The sequence below is a fragment of the Astyanax mexicanus genome, chromosome 5 (assembly GCF_023375975.1).
Source record: "Astyanax mexicanus isolate ESR-SI-001 chromosome 5, AstMex3_surface, whole genome shotgun sequence".
NCBI lineage: Eukaryota > Metazoa > Chordata > Actinopteri > Characiformes > Acestrorhamphidae > Astyanax > Astyanax mexicanus.
This window is the reverse complement of record NC_064412.1, coordinates 13,831,621-13,850,539: the sequence shown is the minus strand read 5'-3', so window position 1 is coordinate 13,850,539 and position 18,919 is coordinate 13,831,621. Positions and strand designations below refer to the sequence as shown.

Here is an 18,919-nt window from a genome sequence, read left to right as displayed (position 1 = left end):
AAGAGAACAATGCAAGAGAGAGAAAGAAAATGTGACAGAATGTAAATGAGAACAATGTGTGAGAGTAAAAAAATAAATGTGATCAAGGAAGAGAGGAAAAAAAAGAAAGAGGCCGTATACTGGTATGTTGTTTTTATGTGGAAGGGTTGGTGTGTGGTTTATTGGTATGGGGTAACCTAAATATAAACATAAATATGAATAAATTAAAGGTAACCTTGCTTATTGTTGATAAGACTACCTTATGATAACTTAAATTTAAATTTAAGGTATTTAATAATTCCAGTCATGTTCCATTATTCATTTTCTGACAGCAGAACAGTATTTTTCATGGTGATATTTGTAGTTTCTGCTTGTATTAACCAGGTCACCCAGCTGATTAAACAAGTGCCATTCATATATATAGGGATCACCCCAAACCAATAAACCACACATCAACTCATCAGCATATTATCAGTATACCAGTCTCTCTCTTTTTTTTTCTCACATTTTCTCTCTGTATCTTTCTATCTTTCCCTCTTGCATTGTTCTCTCTTTCTCTCTCGCTTTATCTTCATTTTTTCCTCTCACACATTGTTCTGACTCACATTCTCACACACGTTCTCTCCCTTTCTTTCTCTCTTGCATTGTTTTCTCTCTCTTTCTATCTCTATCTTTCTCTCTCTCTCTCTCTCTCTCTCTCACACACGCACACACACTTACGATCAGGGATGCGTGTAGTGGTGTATGATATGCTTCACTGCGTATGTGTGCTGACTGGCCTTGGAAGCAGAATGAAGAAACACAAGCATTCTTCTCTCTTCTGTTCCTTCCATTTTCTCCTCTCCTCTCTGCTTGTTCTTTTTCTCTCCTCCTCGTTCTCCTGCTCTCTGTCTCTGTATATGAGCAGTGGGATTGAGTGTTTTCAGTGAGAGATGATGTTAATGGTGAAACGATGGTGGTGTTGTGAGGTCAGACTGGTGCGTGTGTGTTGAGTGCAGGGTGAGCTGTGCTAGTCTGTGGTTTTTGGAATGCTAGACTGTGTTTTTGGAGTGCTAGTCTGTGGTTTTTGGAGTACTATATTGGGATTTTAGAGTTCTAGACTGTGTTTTTGGAGTACTGGACTGTGTTTTTGGAGTACTGGACTGTGTTTTTGGAGTACTAGGCTGTGTTTTTGGAGTACTAGGCTGTGTTTTTGGAGTACTATATTGGGATTTTAGAGTTCTAGACTGTGTTTTTGGAGTACTAGGCTGTGTTTTTGGAGTACTATATTGGGATTTTAGAGTTCCAGACTGTGTTTTTGGAGTAATAGGCTGTGTTTTTGGAGTACTATATTGGAATTTTAGAGTTCTAGACTGTTTTTGGAGTACTAGGCTGTGTTTTTGGAGTACTAGGCTGTGTTTTTGGAGTACTAGGCTGTGTTTTTGGAGTACTAGGCTGTTTTTGGAGTACTAGGCTGTGTTTTTGGAGTACAATATTGGGATTTTAGAGTACTAGGCTGTGTTTTTGGAGTACTAGGCTGTGTTTTTGGAGTACTAGGCTGTGTTTTTGGAGTACTAGGCTGTGTTTTTGGAGTACTAGGCTGTGTTTTTGGAGTACTAGACTGTGTTTTTGGAGTACTATATTGGGATTTTAGAGTTCTAGACTGTGTTTATGGAGTACTAGGCTGTGTTTTTGGAGTACTAGGCTGTGTTTTTGGAGTACAATATTGGGATTTTAGAGTTCTAGACTGTGTTTATGGAGTACTAGGCTGTGTTTTTGGAGTACTAGGCTGTGTTTTTGGAGTACTAGGCTGTGTTTTTGGAGTACTATATTGGGATTTTAGAGTTCTAGACTGTGTTTTTGGAGTTCTAGACTGTGTTTTTGGAGTTCTAGACTGTGTTTTTGGAGTACTAGGCTGTGTTTTTGGAGTACTAGGCTGTGTTTTTGGAGTACTAGGCTGTGTTTTTGGAGTACTAGGCTGTGTTTTTGGAGTACTCGGCTGTGTTTTTGGAGTGCCCTGTGTGGAGGAGTGTTTGCAGGACTCGGGGCCATGATCACCCCTCAATGGAATGCACTGCCTGGGAGTTCAGGAAGTGAAGTTAACGGCACATGGAATTGTGGGTGGTTGAGGCTGACTGTAGTTTAGGGGTGGACTGTGGGGTGCTGGGGGAGGGGTGCTGTGTACTCTCCTGGTGTTGAATACAGTAATACATTCTCTTTAGCTTTGTGTGTGTGAGGGAGTGTGTGAGGGAGTGTGACAGTAAAGTGTCAGGGCTCTGGCTGTGAGAGTTTATGGGAGGAATGCAAATGGATTGAGTGCGTGTGTGTGTGTGTGTGTGTGTGTGTGTGTGTGTGTGAGGGAGAAAGAGAGAGACACTAGACACTATTGCTTGTTAGAAATGCAAATGTGTAATCTATGCTTCACCAAACAGTGATGTCAGAAAAATGACCTGCTGCCAACACTGTGTGTGTGTGTGTGAGGTACTGCAGGACTCTCTGGATTGACCAAATTGACAGCACAGGCAGTGAAGCAGTGATAACAACAGCGTAAATGCTGGGGTCACCCCTAAGATTGATTTCCTCAGTGTCTGTCTCTCTCTACCTCTCTCTCTGTACATCTCTTTCCCTATATCTCTCTTGTAATCTGTCCTATCTCTCTCTACCTCATCTGCCTCTTTCTTTTTTCCTCCTTTCTTGTCCTCTTTTTCTCTCTTCCCTAGCTAAACCTCCCACATTTAATTTCTATTGTCGCCTTTCTCTTTCTGTCTTTCTGTCTTTCTTTCTCGTATTGGATTAAATTGGTATTCTTCCTTTTCCTTCCCTTTCTTTCCTTCTCATTCTGAAATAAGTGTGTGCACATTTTTGTGTTCATGTTTTGGTGTGTTTTGCTGCTCAGGCCAGCGATGACTCTTCTGGTGTGTGTGTGTGGGTGGGTGGGTTTGGGGGGTTATCTGGTGAATGGAAGGCTGGAGAGATAGACACACAGAACACAGATGATATTTGGGTGAGATGATGACATTACACAGATTTGAGGAGGGGTGAACAGTGGGGCACAGCACTTGTGTCTGTGGAATTCAGAAAGTCTGAGCAGACACAACAGCAGCACACACACACAGTCACAATGAGAAGCCTGTTTCTGAGCAGTGTGTGTGTGTGTGTGTGTGTGTATGAATTAATGGAACGGTTTGGTAAAAAAAAAAATCAAATGTACACAGTTGTCCTCTTAACCAATCAGCTTAAACACGTTTGCATCTCTCCAGCCACGGCCGGCTCTTCTTTACAGTGCGGCAGATTCATCAGTGTGAACTACAGCATGAACAAACCTTCATTGTGTCTTAAATGGCTCTGTGAAGCATTCAGACATACAGTGTGGTTCTGTTCCCCGTTTAGAGTTCACAGTAAGTCATTCAGGGCCATTAACCACATCAAGAAGTCCTGAATGTGGTTCGAGAGGGCTGAGAGAAGTGTGTGGACAGAATCAATTCGGGTGACTGTTGACTTGTCGTGTTAGTTAGCAGCTCTAGAGTTACAGCTTCAGTGAACAACTGAAGAAGAAACAATCGGACGACTAAGGCGTCTCTGCTGATTGACTTCATCTAGGGTAAGAGGAAAATTGGGGTGTGAGCGGTGGTTTTAGGGACTAACTGCTGTGATTGAGTTTGTGTTCGTAATTGTAAGCGCTTGCTAACGTCTCCATGTATCTTTTTTCAGTACTTTAAAGCTGACAATAGTCCGATTTGAGCCAATTAAAATCATTCTGTGTTTCTGTAAAATTAGTTAAGATGTGCTTTAAAGAAAAAAAATAAACACAATTATATATGACAATATTTTTACAGTATTTTTAACAGTTAATTGGATTAAATTGACATTCTAACCATTTTATATGAATGTTATAATCTTTATAGTTTGTTTAATATCTTATTGTCCAGTCTGCTACCTACCTACCTACTGATATGTTTAGCCCCTAGTTTCTGCATTAGCTCTCTGTTTGGTGCTGTTTTAGAACCAAAGAAAGAGCATGGGTCACAAGCACAAGTACAACCAAACTGGGTGGATTTGGCAGCATGGCACAAGCATGAGCGAAGCCCATGAAGAACATGAAGGAGTTTGTTAGGGAGGAGTTTGTTAGGGAGGAGTTTGTTGGGGAGGAGTTTGTTGGGGAGGAGTTTGTTGGGGAGGAGTTTGTTGGGGAGGAGTTTGTTGGGGAGGAGTTTGTTGGGGAGGAGTTTGTTGGGGAGGAGTTTGTTGGGGAGGAGTTTGTTGGGGAGGAGTTTGTTGGGGAGGAGTTTGTTGGGGAGGAGTTGGCTATGGAGGAGTTGGCTATGGAGGAGTTGGCTATGGAGGAGTTGGCTATGGAGGAGTTGGCTATGGAGGAGTTTGTTCTGGAGGAGTTTGTTCTGGAGGAGTTTGTTCTGGAGGAGTGGTTTAAAATGTATTTTCTAAAATTTTAACCAACAAATGCTAGTAACAGTTTACTGTTGCTGTATTGGGTTTACAATAAGACGCTAAGCTAAAATTGTCCATTTAGTTTTGCTTTTGTTTCCAACTTAAATAATGTGTTAGTTACATTTTGCTGTTGAAATATGGAGAGAAAACATGTTTGCCAGGTCAGTAAGGTTACGAATGAACAATATAAATATCTTTACTTGATGCCATATACAGATAATCTATTGCAAATATAACGGAAACAGCATAATATATTGCAATATCACAATTGTGTCTTGGACCTACTGTTTACAGACGTTTTTGCATTTGTTTTTTGCATATTTTACAGTACAGGTTCCTAAACCCTGACCATTGTTACTTTACTGACAGTATATTGCAGTTTATTTCTTTGTATCCATAAAATGTTGAGTTGTAACCCCTTGTATTGTGACATGTATCCTTTTGTCATGTTCTAGCCAATACACAGCCCTAGTACAGACACACACACACACACATTTCTTCATTCTCTGTTTCAGCTGTGTGTGTGTAGAGCTGCAGTTACCAGTCATTTCTGTAATTGATGAACCTGTAGATAATTAATAGATGAACTGATTAATCAGTTCTGCTGCCTTCTCTAATTCCTATTTGCCTCTGCCATCGTTTATAGTATCGTCTGTGCAACACATGGTGCAGAGACACAGTATAAGCCACTTCGCCCCCCTGCTCTTCATGTACCGTATTGCAGTCTGCCAGAACAAAGGTACAAGTTCTCATTATTAAGAAAACAACGTTCCAGACCTGTCTGTTCGATCCTAATCAGCTTTAATGACTGTCAGCGTGTTAGACGGCAGACTGTACTGGGTAGGGATCTGAGAGAATAACTCAGAGCTTAAAGGAGAGGAGGGGTCTCAACTCCTCTCTGTAGGGGGTCAGGGCGGGTAAAGGGGGGTGTAAAGTGGGCTATTGCACCTGTTTTTAGAATCTGTGTCTTTATTTGTCTGTCTGATGGTCTTATAGAATAGTTTCTGATATTTCAGTTGTTTAGGATTTTTTTTAAGTTGTTTTTACACTTTTTTTTGGCACAACAGAAATAATTCCAGACTACTGCAATCATAAACCATACTCTTTGTTCATGTCTCTCTTTTCTTTCTATCTTTCAATCTTTTGATCTCTCTGCTTTCATCTCTCTATCTATCAAACTAGAACAACTGGATAGATGGATGCTGTCTATCATTGTTCATTTGTCTGTGTCTCTCTATCTGTCTACCTGTCTATATAACTTTTTTCTAGATACACAGACAGGCACTGTTCATCTATCTATGGAGCTACCTTCTCATTCACCTCTTTCTCATATTCTCTCTCTCTCTCTCTCTCTCTCTCTCTCTCTCTCTCTCTCTCTCTCTCTCTGTCTCTCTCATATATTGTCCCTCTCTCCTTGGGGAGGAGCTCTTTAGGTTTGAGCTGAGGATATGGCCTTTCACCACACTCTAAACATGTGGGCCTCACACACATCACAAACATGAAACTGGTATGCTCTCTCTCTCTCTCTCTCTCTCTCTCTCTCTCTCTCTCTCTCTCTCTCTCTCTCCCCCTCACACACATATGAAGCACATGGTCCTTTCAGATTTATACTGTCTGTCACAGAGCAACACTGTTTAGTGCTGGAAACACAAGTGTTAGGACAGGCGTGTGTGTGTGTGCATGTGTGTGTGTGTTGAGTTGAAGATGGAGGACGGTGCATCTGTTTGGAGTATTCAGAGCATGGCAACTGTCATTTCAGGCCCAGCCCACCCAACACACACACATTCTCACACACACACACACACACACATGCACTGACAGCGGTAGTTGAGTATTGGTGAGTGCTTACGCTGTAATGAACAGTGTCGTAGTCTTAGTCAGAAGTGTGTGTGTGTGTGTGTGTGTGTATGCAGAGGCTTAGGCTCTGAAATATTTTTCTGCCATGCTTGTTTTGGGTGTTTAATTACAGGGATAATGAGGTGTGAAATGAGCGTCTCCTTGGTGATGAGCTATTTCCTGTAGACGTCACTTTTCCCTCTTTTCATTCTTGCTCAGTCCGGGGATGTGTGGAGCGATATTGACGGAATTTGTCTTCTGAGGATTTTCTGAATGAACTGTATCCTGCATCAAGCAGGGAGATGATATCAGTGATGGCTTTAGCCTTGGCTTTAATGAACTAGGGCTGTGTATTGGCAGGAATCTGGTGATATGGTATGGGTATCAGGGTATTATCATATATTGAGAGACTGTCAGCACTGTAGGATAAATTGTAGCATACCTGTTGTACTATAAACACTCCACCATATATATAAAACCTGAGGTAAAGGAAAGTCTGGGTTAAAATACAACACAGATTGAATCACTGCCTGCATCGACATTTTACTTGTAAACTGTATTTTTTAGATTGTAAGCTGAAGTATTTGTAAACTTCTGTTTTCTGGTCTATTTTCATACACGAGGCACACTGGATTATAAAGTGCATTATGCAACACTAGTAAGGAACAGGGGTGTCACCATGTTTTCCTTCTAATTCAGAAGGTCTCGTCGGTGAGCAAGTTAAGTAAACAAAACTGTAGTTTAAAAAAAGTTACATTTACTTTTAAACTCAAACGAGTGCTGGATGTTAATCTACACAGAGTTCTCTTCTACAAAAAAAAATTTATTTAGAGGAGTAAAGTGCTTCTGTATATTTACAGTATCTTAGATTCCAGATTTCCACGAAGGCTAAGCGTTACCCGTGTTTAGCGGCTAATGCCGCCCGACAGCATTACACTAAGGAACCCTGAGTGTTCTGGCAAGCCAGGTCAATATTAACAAGCGGTTCATACTACGTAGCTTGTTTTAACACTGTAAACATGCAGGCTGCAGTCCAATATACTCACCTCAGAATGGAGAAAGAGTTAGCACTGTGCGCGGTTAGCAGGTAATGCCAATACTTCTCCAGCAGTGCTAGCCTGGGGATAGCAGCAGGCTACACTCTATTAATAATACTCACCTTTGAACGGAAAAAGAGCTAGCAATTAGTGTAGTTAGTGGCTAATGCTAATGCTACTCCAACAGTGCTAGCTGGGGTTAGCAGCAGGCTACAGGCTGATAAAACTCACCTCTGAACGGCAAAAAGAGCTAGCTCTTATCACTTAGCAGCTATCAAAATATTCATGGATCAGCCTCAATCCTGATTCACCAGACTGGACCAGAAAGGAACATCCCTTGAATTAAATCATCTTAATATTTTGTGTGTGTGTGTGTGTGTGTGTGTGTGTGTGTGTGCACGTGCTTGTATATTTATAGTTGTGAACAGAACATTGAGTTTGAATGTCTGTCTTTTCATGTTATAATTGTTTTATATATGTGTGTGTGTGTGTGTGTGTGTGTATGGAAATGAGTTTGCTGTTTTATGTATCTGTTCAGTGGTGCATGAGCTTTCAGAATGGTCATATATGCATTGTCTCTGTGTGTGTTTCTGTGTGTGTGTGTGTGAATCTTCAGCAGTATTTTTCTCTCTCGATCTCTTGCACACTCTCTCGCGCTCTCTTGTGCGCTCTCTCTCTCTCTCTCTCTCTCTCTCTCTCTCTCTCTCTCTCTCTCTCACTCTCTTAGAAGCGAGTGCTGTAATTGATATGCCACAAGCAATAAATCAGCAGCCGGCCCTGCCACCACACCCCATTATCTAAGGAGACAGGTTTAGCGGCCTGTCCAGAGGCTCCGTCTGGATGTGTGTGTGTGTGTGGGTGTATGGGTGTATGCAGACACTTTTAGAGCGGTTATGAGGGGACTCGAGAGCAGGCTGGATGTTGTGGCAGGGTGATGTCCTCAGGGTCAGGCAAAGGCAGGAGGATAGAGAGCGAGAGAGCGAGCGCGAAAGAGAGAGAAATCTCAACTTTTGCTGTTCGCTTCCCCTTTTTCTTTCCCCGGATGCAATCCCACACACTTCATACTCTTATCATTTCCTTCCTGCTCTCGCTTTTTTTTTTTTTTGTCACCAGCTGCAATTTTGGAACCTCTCAGTTGCTTATTTTTTTCTAATTTTCATACCAGATTTCTGCACGGGTTCTACACACTGGACGGAAATTGAAACTTGAGTGCTTAAAAGCAGGGAGGAGATTGAAATTGGGAGAGTCCAAAGACGAGAGAATGCCTTCGGGGGGGGGATTGGAAAAAGGAGGGAATTTCCTTATCTGAGAGGAGAATTGACAATTTTCCTGACTGTCAGTCATTCTCCAGGGACTGTGGCATGGTGAGAGTTTGATAACTGCCCCAAATCTGTTTTTCCTCCATCGCTCACTCCTGCGCTCTGTGCTAGCGGAATACGCTATTACGCGCTAACTCCACTCTCTACAAATAGCTGTGTGTGTTGGGCTCGGGCGGTGATAGCATTTCGCCCATTACTGTGCCAGATAACAATGCGAGAGCACGCAGACGCAATTTGTTGTGAAATTTACGGTCTGCTACGTCAGCCCTGATCCACACAAATGAAGAGAAATGAGTGTTGAGACAATCTCCTACAGGTATCTAACCATTTCTCTTTCTGCTTCTTTCTCTCTCTCTGTCTGCGTTTCTATCTCTCTCTTTCTCTCTGCCGCTCACCCACTCGCACAGTCATTCTCAGTGCGTAAATGACATGCCTAAATGAGCTAGCAGGCTCTGCGCTCCACTGTTGGTTTTAAATTGACATCTGTTCTCAGTGCGCGATGTGATTTGTACAGTTGAGAGCGGAATGAGATTCTTTTATGGCGAACCCGTCATTTGATTGTGGTGGTGGCTGCTTTTGTCAAGGGCGTATTTACCGATCCTGAAGCGTTGCAGATAACAATACACCCGAAAGAAGAAGAAGAAGAAAAAAAGCAGTGATGTTATTTTTTTGGTATATAATGGATATAAAGTTCAAGTGAAAAGTTAAGACCCATCTGCTGCTAGAATTGATTTGGCTTTTGTTTTACTGTTTTCTGAGTAATCGTGAAAATATAAGCTAGAAAATGACTCTCTGCTGTCATAAATATCACACTTTTGCCTAACAAGGCTGTTAAGCCATGCCCCAACTTGTGATAAGATAGCTGATTGGCCCTGAAACGCATTAACGAGAACAGGCGTTCTGCCATTTAGCTTATAAAAGACATTAGAATATTAGAGGGATCACATTTCAAAAAAGGTATATGCAATGTTTAATTAATTCTTCCTATGCAGTTTCTTTACTTGGCATAGTGCGAGTCCAGCAGTTGTGGAATTTTTGAATGATGATTTTCCATTAATTAAATAAACATCTCCAAATTCTAGTAGCAAGTCTTCTTTACCTAAACAGTACAGTTACTCCGACAAAAGCAGAATAAATTACTTATTTTTCTTTTTCTCTTTAAATACCAAAGGTGTCAAAAAGTACTCAATACTTTTATTCATCAGTCTTGCTGTAGTTGACGTGACGTTAATAGGTATAGAGGGACTGGCAGAAATATGCATTTTGTATTCTTTGAGGCTCAAATCAAACAAATGATATATTCAAGTGTATGACTGTGAGCATTAGAGCAGCAGGAGTGAAGTAGTTACAGCAGTGAAAGCATGGTTTGATTTGTTGACTGTAGACATGAGGCTAATGACACCCACTGCATTCAAGGCAGCCAGGCAGTAGATGTTTACTAGGGTTGTAAGAGTTCAGCGTAACATATTGAGCCATTATAAAATACTCAATATTCACACGCATGGCTGCATACACGATTTATTTTATGTATTTATGCAGCAAGTTTTTGAGGGTATGTTCCCAGTAATTTCACCCAGTGTCACGTTGTAAGAAAACCATGGTAACACAGGAGTTATTTCTGTGGAATATGCCAAAAATATTGAAAACCGTGCAGAGTATGGATCTGTGGATATTGTCCCTGTTTCAACCAAATACAAGAATGTAAACAAATTAATATACCTCATAAAAACCTGTGTGAAGTTTTTGGAGAACATTTTTACATAGTAATAAATTAGTGTCCTTACCAAAAGATTATTAAAAGGTTTCCCAAATTGCATTCAATTACTTTGTCTTCTTCACAGAATGTTAAAAATAGGCCTGTCCTGATATTTTTTGGCAATATATTGCACCAGAAATAATTGTGAAAAATTGCAGTGTTATCTTATCACCATTAGAGTATGCCACCGATATAATGATAATACAAATGCATAATCAAGTACTTACACATTATTTTGAATTATTAAGAATATGCAGGCATTGGAATTGGAATGTAAACAAGTTTTAATACTCTACATAAATGGGAAAAAAACATCATACCATCTCATTTACATTAACGTGTTCTTTTCGTTAAGTAAAGACAAAGAATAACACTGGTAACACCGCGGTAATATGGGCTCACTATGTAATGCTGCTTGCCATCAGCAGCCAGAGTCCGAGAGAGCACAGTTTCAGAGCATTACTTGTTGCATACTTGTACATGCTTGACCGTTTCTGTTTGCATTGATTCAAAGGAACTAAAAGTAAATGAAACTATACAGATATAACTGTAATTTAATTCAATTCAATTTAATTCAATTGTATTTATATAGTGCTTTTTATAACGAAAGTCGATTTCCACTGAGGAAGAAACCTTAGGAGGAACCAAGACTCATGACAGTCAGAGGAACCCATCCTCCTCAGGTCGACCCCGACAGAACAAACAAATAACAGAATAAAACAACTGTACAGAGAGATAATATGGAGCTAAATCTAATGTAAAACCTGGTTCTGAGTTATGGGTTTGAGTAGAGGATGGGCACATAGTAGATCTATAGCTCTCGAATTCAAATGCTAATCACGCATTCAGTCAGATGTGCTGGACTGTATTGCTGTACATGTCCATTATTTATATAATGTAAAATGTAACGTGTATCTCTAATCTATTGCGCCGATACCAAAAGGGATTTGGGAACATTTATGACCTCATTGTAATGGAATTATGATGTCACACGCTGCCCATTTGAGTCGAGCCCGCTGGCTATTGTGTGCAGTTATCAGCTCGTATCTTCCCCTAAAACGTTATTGTAATGCATTCTAATGGCCTGGTCCTCTCTGGCTGCTCTGCCTTCTCAGCCAGAGGAATGCTATCTCCCCCTTTTCTCTTCCTCTGCTCTCTCTCTCTTTCTCTCGCTCCCCCAGCTTCTGGAGCCGCCTGCGCCGAGTGACGCCACTTCCCCTCCTCTCGTCCTTGGGGATGATAGACAGATAAGAAGGCCCTCAATCACCCGCTGAAGGAAAAAGAGGCAGCGGAGATAAGAAATGGGCAAAGAAAAGGAGTGCAAGAAAGAAAAACATTCCTTATTCTTCTCCTCTTTTTCTCCCCACGTTTGATTTCCCCTTATCTCACCCAGTTTTCTCTGGCCCCTGCCCTTCTTCCTGTTCAGCTTTCTCCGGTTTTGCGGTGAAACTTTCCCCCCTGTTCCAGTGGCCTGAGGGAGATGTGGTGTAGCCGGAGCTCAGCAGTGAGGAGAAACAAGGGTTCTGAAGCTCCTGGTACAGAACGCTCTGTTACCGGCATTTGGTGTTCAGTGTATGAAGTTTGGTTCTTTAGCGCATTGGAACTACAAGGCTAATGCCGTTAATACCTCAACAAATACCTCAGCAAATACCTCAACAAGTGCCTTAGCAAATACCTCAGGGTCCTGGTAGTTTCTGACCTACATAGTGAAGCTTTATGCTGGCTGTGCACCCAAGACCAGCTGTACAGTATTTGTAAGAACAAACTATTTTTATTCTGAATACATGTGCTTTCCATTTTCTGTTTGCTCTCTGAAAGAAGGGGTGGCAGCAGATAACATATCTCCCCATTCCATCACTCGGTATATGGATCGTTTCTGTGGAGTCATGCAATGAGCTTTTAAGCATCAATCCGAGCGCAACAGACACAATCATATCCTGCTAGTGAGGAAAAAAAGGCTGCCTAGCATTTAAATCTATACACACAGACAGAAGGAATGTTGCGCATGAAAACTTGGACTGCAACAAAAGAGGTTACATCACTTGCATGTTGTTTTAAAAAGTTTTCAATTAAGTTTTCAGATGCAACGCTTTCAGGAACAGAAGCAGGTTAGCTTGGCTAACTTTGGGGATGGGTATGAATCTGGTGGAAACCGAACAGCAACAGTTGTTATGGCATTAAATTGTTCATATCTCACCCAGATTTTCCCAGAGGCCGTGAGAAAGAAGAATAATGCTTAGTCTAAAAAAAAAGGCAACACAAGAGTCATATATTATGCACAAATTATGGTAGTTTTTACATGATAACAATATTGTAACTTTTTGGCCAAAACAGAACAAAATAAAAGTTGTGGCCAAAAGCCGAATAGCTTTTTAACTTTTTGCAGATCTTTATTTATAATGCAATTTTTTAAATTAGTGAATAAATTACATTGTCTACAGAAAAAAGCTATTACAAAAGTACAATCCACAAATATTTATTGAGCACGTTTTTATTCCAGCAGACATACCAACAAAGCACACTACCAATAACTCAGCAGTGCAATTGTAATAATGAATGTATTTCACTAGATAGCTAGATAGTTACCTCAGCAGTGTCATAATTTTGGTTATAAACTTACCTTAGTAGTGTCAATGTATCATGCATGTACTTAAGCAATGTAGTTATAGTGTAGTGATGAATTTACCTCAGCAGGGCTACTCAAGTCACATATGAGTTTTTAGGTTGTTTTTTTTAAGGCGGTGGATAATTAAGACTAACATTAGCTTAGTGCAGAACCTGTTTCTGTTTGTGTTTTCGGCTTTAGCTTTGTTCCACGTCGACTTGCTGCAGATAGGCGTACAGGAAAAGCTGCAGTCATGAGAACTGGTTTATGTCACCGTTTAGTGCTTCACCAGCTTTGACTAGGCCTTTCACTAGTGGCTTGGGTGTTTCTAAATATAATGCGCCAAGACTGTTTCGAGGTTTTGTAACTGGCGTTTGAGGCTCACTGTTTGCCACTTCCATGTACTGAGCTACCATTATTCAGCTCTGCCAAGGAAAATACAGTTTGACATTCTAGCGCCCCGTTAATATATTTCATGTGTATGGATACTGGCAGCTTTATCTTGCTGAAAGCTTAGCTGAAAAGGCAAGGCTAACCCCTGCTTCTGACCCTGTCTGACAGGGTTCTTCAATTCCAGTCCTGGAGGCCCAGTTTCGAGCTCAGTGTGTGGATTTCTAGGCTTAGATCTGCCCAGTAAGCCTGATTATTAATTGATGGCTTGATTCAGGTGCTTAATCAGGAAATTCACAAGGCTGTGCGTGACATTGGCTCTCTAGAACTGAAAAAGCCAAAAAGCTGTTAAAATCCAGATAAAATTTGTGGTGTTTGTGTGGATTTAGAGATGAATTGTGAACGTCACTATGATGTAATGATCATACAGGCATTCGTATAACTGTACTGTGGTTACTGTCATGTCAGCTCTGACATGATGAGTCACAAACAACCCATCTCCAAACTCAGATATTCATAAACTTCAGCTGTTCCAGAGGACTTTTATTTTTTTTGTATATCTGATTTAAATATATCTGGTGAGAAAGATGAAGAGCAGCAGTTGTGAAGCTAGATGAAACATTGCAAATTAAGGACATTTAGGAATATATAAAAAAAAAAATCCCCCCACTCTTAAAAGCTATTTTCACGTATTTAACATAAATGGTCTATTTCTATTGTTTCTCAGGATTACAACATCATCCAGATTATTCTGTTCAAAGTCTGCTAGCGCTCGCCTGCTGACCTAATGGGTTGCGTTAACCTTCTTACTCCAGAAAGTCTCGGCTCACTAGCTTAGATATTGAATATAATAGAGGATATGAGGCATGACATTAACCTACATGTGTCTGTGTGGACTGCAACTAATGGATCATTTACACACTCCACTTATTGACATATGCAGAATGGGTCGACACCATGGCCTACATGGATCCAGGCAGCCAGCCTGCTGCTGAAATACCGGCTATAATAATAACAATACAGGCACTTTTGTTTATTAAATGGGTGAAATGCCTTTTTCCTAAACCTTGGCAAAGCCCTCCCTTTCCGTTTTTTTTTTCTTTTTTTAATTTATTTATTTATTTATTTTATGAAGGCTATTAATAAATAATCATTTTACATAGCATGGTTTGGAATTACCAGCATGACTACTTACTAGTGCGAATAATTACGTTCTCCGGGCAGCTTTAACCTACATTTCGGTCTCTGAAATTTTAGCTTTGAATGAGGGCCCAGCTCTTCATAGTCCTATGTTTTTTTTTCTGTCCGTGTCCAAGAATTAAAGAGCGTCAGTTGAATTAGGGCTGAGTGGTGTTAAAATACAGAAATCCTCCTGCGTGTGGAGCCCACAGTGCTAGGCTGGGAATGGTGGGAAAAGGATTTATTAGACAAGGTCATCAGATAAATCCATTCCATTTGGATGAAGTATATGGAAACAGAGATTTAGCTTGGCATGTCATCCAGGTTGGAAGTATCTGTGGAATCAGTGTGTTGAACAGTTTTACTGAGTCATCATGTTGGGTAGGGAAACGTGAGCCCCTTTCACACTCAAAACCCCAGAGACTGTTACTGCAAATGCTCTGGCTTTGTGCTGTTCACACATGCCGCCCTAAACGGTAATTTATTGGGATGTATGTGTTCATACTTGCCTTAAAGGTCCTCTATATGACATCAACAGGGTGTGACGTCCTCAGTGCTAAAGGCCAGTAGGTCTGGATTTCTGGATCATGTACAAAAATGTGAAACCTAAAAAAAAACTCTACAGTTAAACCACATCACACTTTAATTAAAAAAAAAAATAATAATATATATAAATAATGAATGTGACACAGTAACATTTCAGTTTTTGGCTGCAATTGAATCTATTTACACATCTATTTATTTCTTGCAACTTTTGTTCATGCAAGCAATTCTAGACATTTCCTGGTAGTTTTCGAGGTTTTAATGCAGGTAGACTCTACTATGGTTTGTGTTCATACTGAAACCCATACTGATTAAATTAAATAAATGTTATTTTCCCAGGTAAGAAAAAGTTGATGTAAGGTAGGACCCATAGAAACTTTAGCAACACTACTGTGGTGTTCCTTAGTCGTTGCTGCAAACATCTGTCATTCCATAGAAAATACCTAGCAATAATATAACTTTAGTTCAGAAATACATACTATAGTAACCACCTGGAATACCATATCAGCCACCTAGGGAAGAACTGCTTAACACTAGTGATTCTGTAATTTGTATGGACAGGCTTACATAGGACGCCATTAAGCTAAACTATGCAGTTCTGTAAAATAATTAATTTACAGCTTCCCTGAGTTTGACACTGTTTTAATGTACAGAACATTACAGAAGCACCGCATGATGATGCATTACCAAAAAATTACCTGGAAGAGTTAATGTTGCATCAAGGCCCACCCTTAATCTTTATTGGCAATCATCTTATCGAGCTGAAAGGTGATCAGCAATCTTCCCCCAAAACACTGATTGGCCCATCTATACCTTAAATATAAATGTGATTAAATCTTATTTATATGTATCTATAATTTATATAGTTTCTCTTTCTCGCTGCAACCGGTGAGTGCTAGTTAGGAAATGTTGGTTTAAAAATTACACATATAAATTAATTTTGCAGCATAATAGTAATAGTATGTTGCTCTTTTTTTTGTTTTTGTTCGTTTTTGCCTTTAGGATCATTATGCAAAATATTTATGTAAGTCGCTTCCAATTCAATAAGGAGCCTTTGGTCTCCACGAACTCTCAGCAGTTGCATTGTGTATGTTTTTGTGTGTGTGTGTTTGTGTGCATGTATTTGTGTGTGTGTGTGTTTTGTGTGAGTGTGTGTGTTTGTGACCGAGCGAGAAAGAGAGAGAGAGAGAAAAAGAAAAAGAAGGGGGTGGGAGGAGAAAATACTTAATCTGCAAAAAGCTCCTCTCAGACACTTTGTGATAATGGATGTGTTATGAATTCATTGAAGAGAGCACCACAGTGCGTCTGCTGTTGCAGTGGTATCCAGTGATGAGTTTGTGTACAGTGCGTCTCCTAATCCATCTTGAGCCTCCTCGCCATTCGTCTTGGTAATTAAATGTTGTCAAGGTTTCGCCCCCTCTGACCACATTACTTTGAACCATTTATTTTGCATGGATGATGTCGTCTTAACTTTTCTCTGTGCTCCCTGCCTTTCAAGTATGATGCATAATCGATAGTAAGTGTTCCATTTGTACTCATAATGTTTTTTCCTGTCTCTCTTGCCTCGTAGGGCCGCTGGCTGCAGAGCTGTTGCGAATGATGCAGTAAGTGACAGCTTTGAGAGGAGAGGAGAGAAGAGAACGCTGGATCAATACGCGCTGTGTTTCTGCCCGCTCTTGTTGCTTGCATATCCGTAAACAAATAAATAAACCGGAGTTCTACTCCAGAAGAGTCGGACTCACAAATAGGACCCACCCGAACCTCACCTGTGTGGACCAGAGCCGAAATGTGGCCTCAACCGGGGCCACACTCTTCCCTCAGCGCAGGGCGAGTGCTCTTTCTTGGGCTGCTGACTCTGTCGCTCTCCTTTTGTTCAGCTGGAGGAGCTGCTGCAGAGCCCTTCCAGACCTTCTCTCCATCAGAATGGGGCCTGACCCACCTGGCCATTCATAACACCACTGGAGAGGTGTACGTTGGTGCTGTTAACTGGATCTACAAGCTCTCAAGCAACTTGACCAAACTGAGGAGTCACATGACTGGGCCAGTAGTGGACAACGAAAAATGCTACCCTCCGCCAAGCGTCCAGTCCTGCCCACATGACCTGTCCCAGACCAACAATGTGAACAAGCTGCTGCTGGTGGACTACGGCCAGAATCGTCTTATCGCCTGCGGAAGCACCTCGCAAGGCATCTGCCAGTTCCTGCGTCTGGACGACCTTTTCAAGCTGGGGGAGCCGCATCATCGCAAGGAGCACTACCTTTCCAGTGTGGCTGAATCCGGCACCATGTCTGGAGTCATCATCTCAGAAGGATCTCGCAGCAAGCTCTTTATTGGAACCCCTATTGATGGGAAGTCGGAATACTTCCCAACCCTGTCCAGTCGCAAGCTGATGGCCAACGAAGAGAATGCTGACATGTTTAGCTTTGTCTACCAGGACGAGTTTGTCTCCTCGCAGCTCAAGATCCCCTCAGACACACTGTCCAAGTTCCCGGCCTTCGACATCTACTATGTCTACGGCTTCAGCAGCGAGCAGTTTGTCTACTACCTAACCCTGCAGCTGGATACCCAGCTGACTTCACCAGACGCCAGCGGGGAACAGTTCTTTACTTCCAAGATTGTGCGTCTCTGTGTGGATGACCCCAAATTCTACTCCTACGTGGAGTTTCCAATCGGTTGCACCAAGGACGGCGTGGAATACCGCCTGATCCAGGACGCCTACATAAGCAAGCCGGGTAGGCAGCTGGCCAGCTCTCTGGGGGTGTCGGAGAATGAGGACATCCTATTCACCGTCTTCTCCCAGGGCCAAAAGAACAGAGCCAAGCCCCCAAAAGAGTCTGCCTTGTGCCTATTCACGCTGAGGCGCATTAAGGAGAAGATTAAGGAGAGGATCCAGTCCTGCTACAGGGGCGAAGGCAAACTGTCTCTGCCCTGGCTCCTCAACAAAGAGCTGGCATGCATCAACTCGGTAAGTTCATATCATAAAAAAATGCTGCATGGTTATAGTAATTGATTCAGATAAATGGATGCGTGGGTTGTTACTCTCTAAGGTACCGTCCTCTATTAACATATGAGGAGTAGAAAAATCAATGTCAAATAAATCCAAATTTGTTTTCCAATAAGTTATGAATATCATTTGTTTTATTTTTCCTTCCTTTATTTTTTTGGGCAGGCTTCAGTCTGGATTTTTCAGACCATTCTTAGGTTACTCATTGTGCTCTTTAGTATTATAGCTTTGTTAATGAGGAAAGAAGTATTGTAGTGTTCGCTTCAATATTCACATCACTTTGCGACAACATTGCAAGATTGTAAATTGTTAATTAGCTTTAAAGCCAAAGTGAAATGGCTTGCTCTGAGCGTTTACAGAGGAGGAGAAAGTGAAGGAGAGAAACTGTGGCTTATCTGAGTAAACCACATGTCTCTTGTACTCTTTGTGAATTAGAATCATCAATGCAGCGGCAGCAACATTTATTGACTATATTGAATTTTATAAACCAACATGGATACACAAGAAAACAATGGTCAAGATTGGGATAATGATGATTTCGATTTTTTTTAGGGAAGTACAAATATAGAAATGATGGGCCAGATTTTTTACATGATACTTATTTGTAAATAAAATGTATACATGGTACTATGTGGGAGTTCAGTGAAATTCCATGAAATTGGTATAGTAGAACCCTAGTTTTAGTGCAGTTATCTGTAAATTGGTTGACTCCTCACTTTATTGTTTAATGGTCAAAACGTATCTTTATCTGTTCGTCAAATCTTATGGTTAAATTAATTGAATAAAAGCATTTTTTTTCCGAGTTCCAAAAAAGATGATAATCCCTGTTTTTTCTTTTTAGTAGGA

At 41.0% G+C, this 18,919-nt stretch overlaps 1 protein-coding gene across 2 annotated transcripts in view; it reads left to right on the top strand.

Moving 5' to 3' along the window:
* The window catches only part of plxna1b (plexin A1b), a 253,907-nt gene that overhangs the window by 26,382 nt on the left and 208,606 nt on the right, over positions 1 to 18,919 (top strand). For both annotated transcript variants that reach the window (XR_007439320.1, XM_022675699.2), the window contains exon 2: positions 16,640 to 18,034. Coding sequence is in view for 1 of the 2 variants with exons in the window: in XM_022675699.2 (XP_022531420.2) it covers positions 16,856 to 18,034 (1,179 nt within the window). In the remaining variant the exon portion in view is untranslated. The remainder of the gene's footprint in view (positions 1 to 16,639; positions 18,035 to 18,919) is intronic.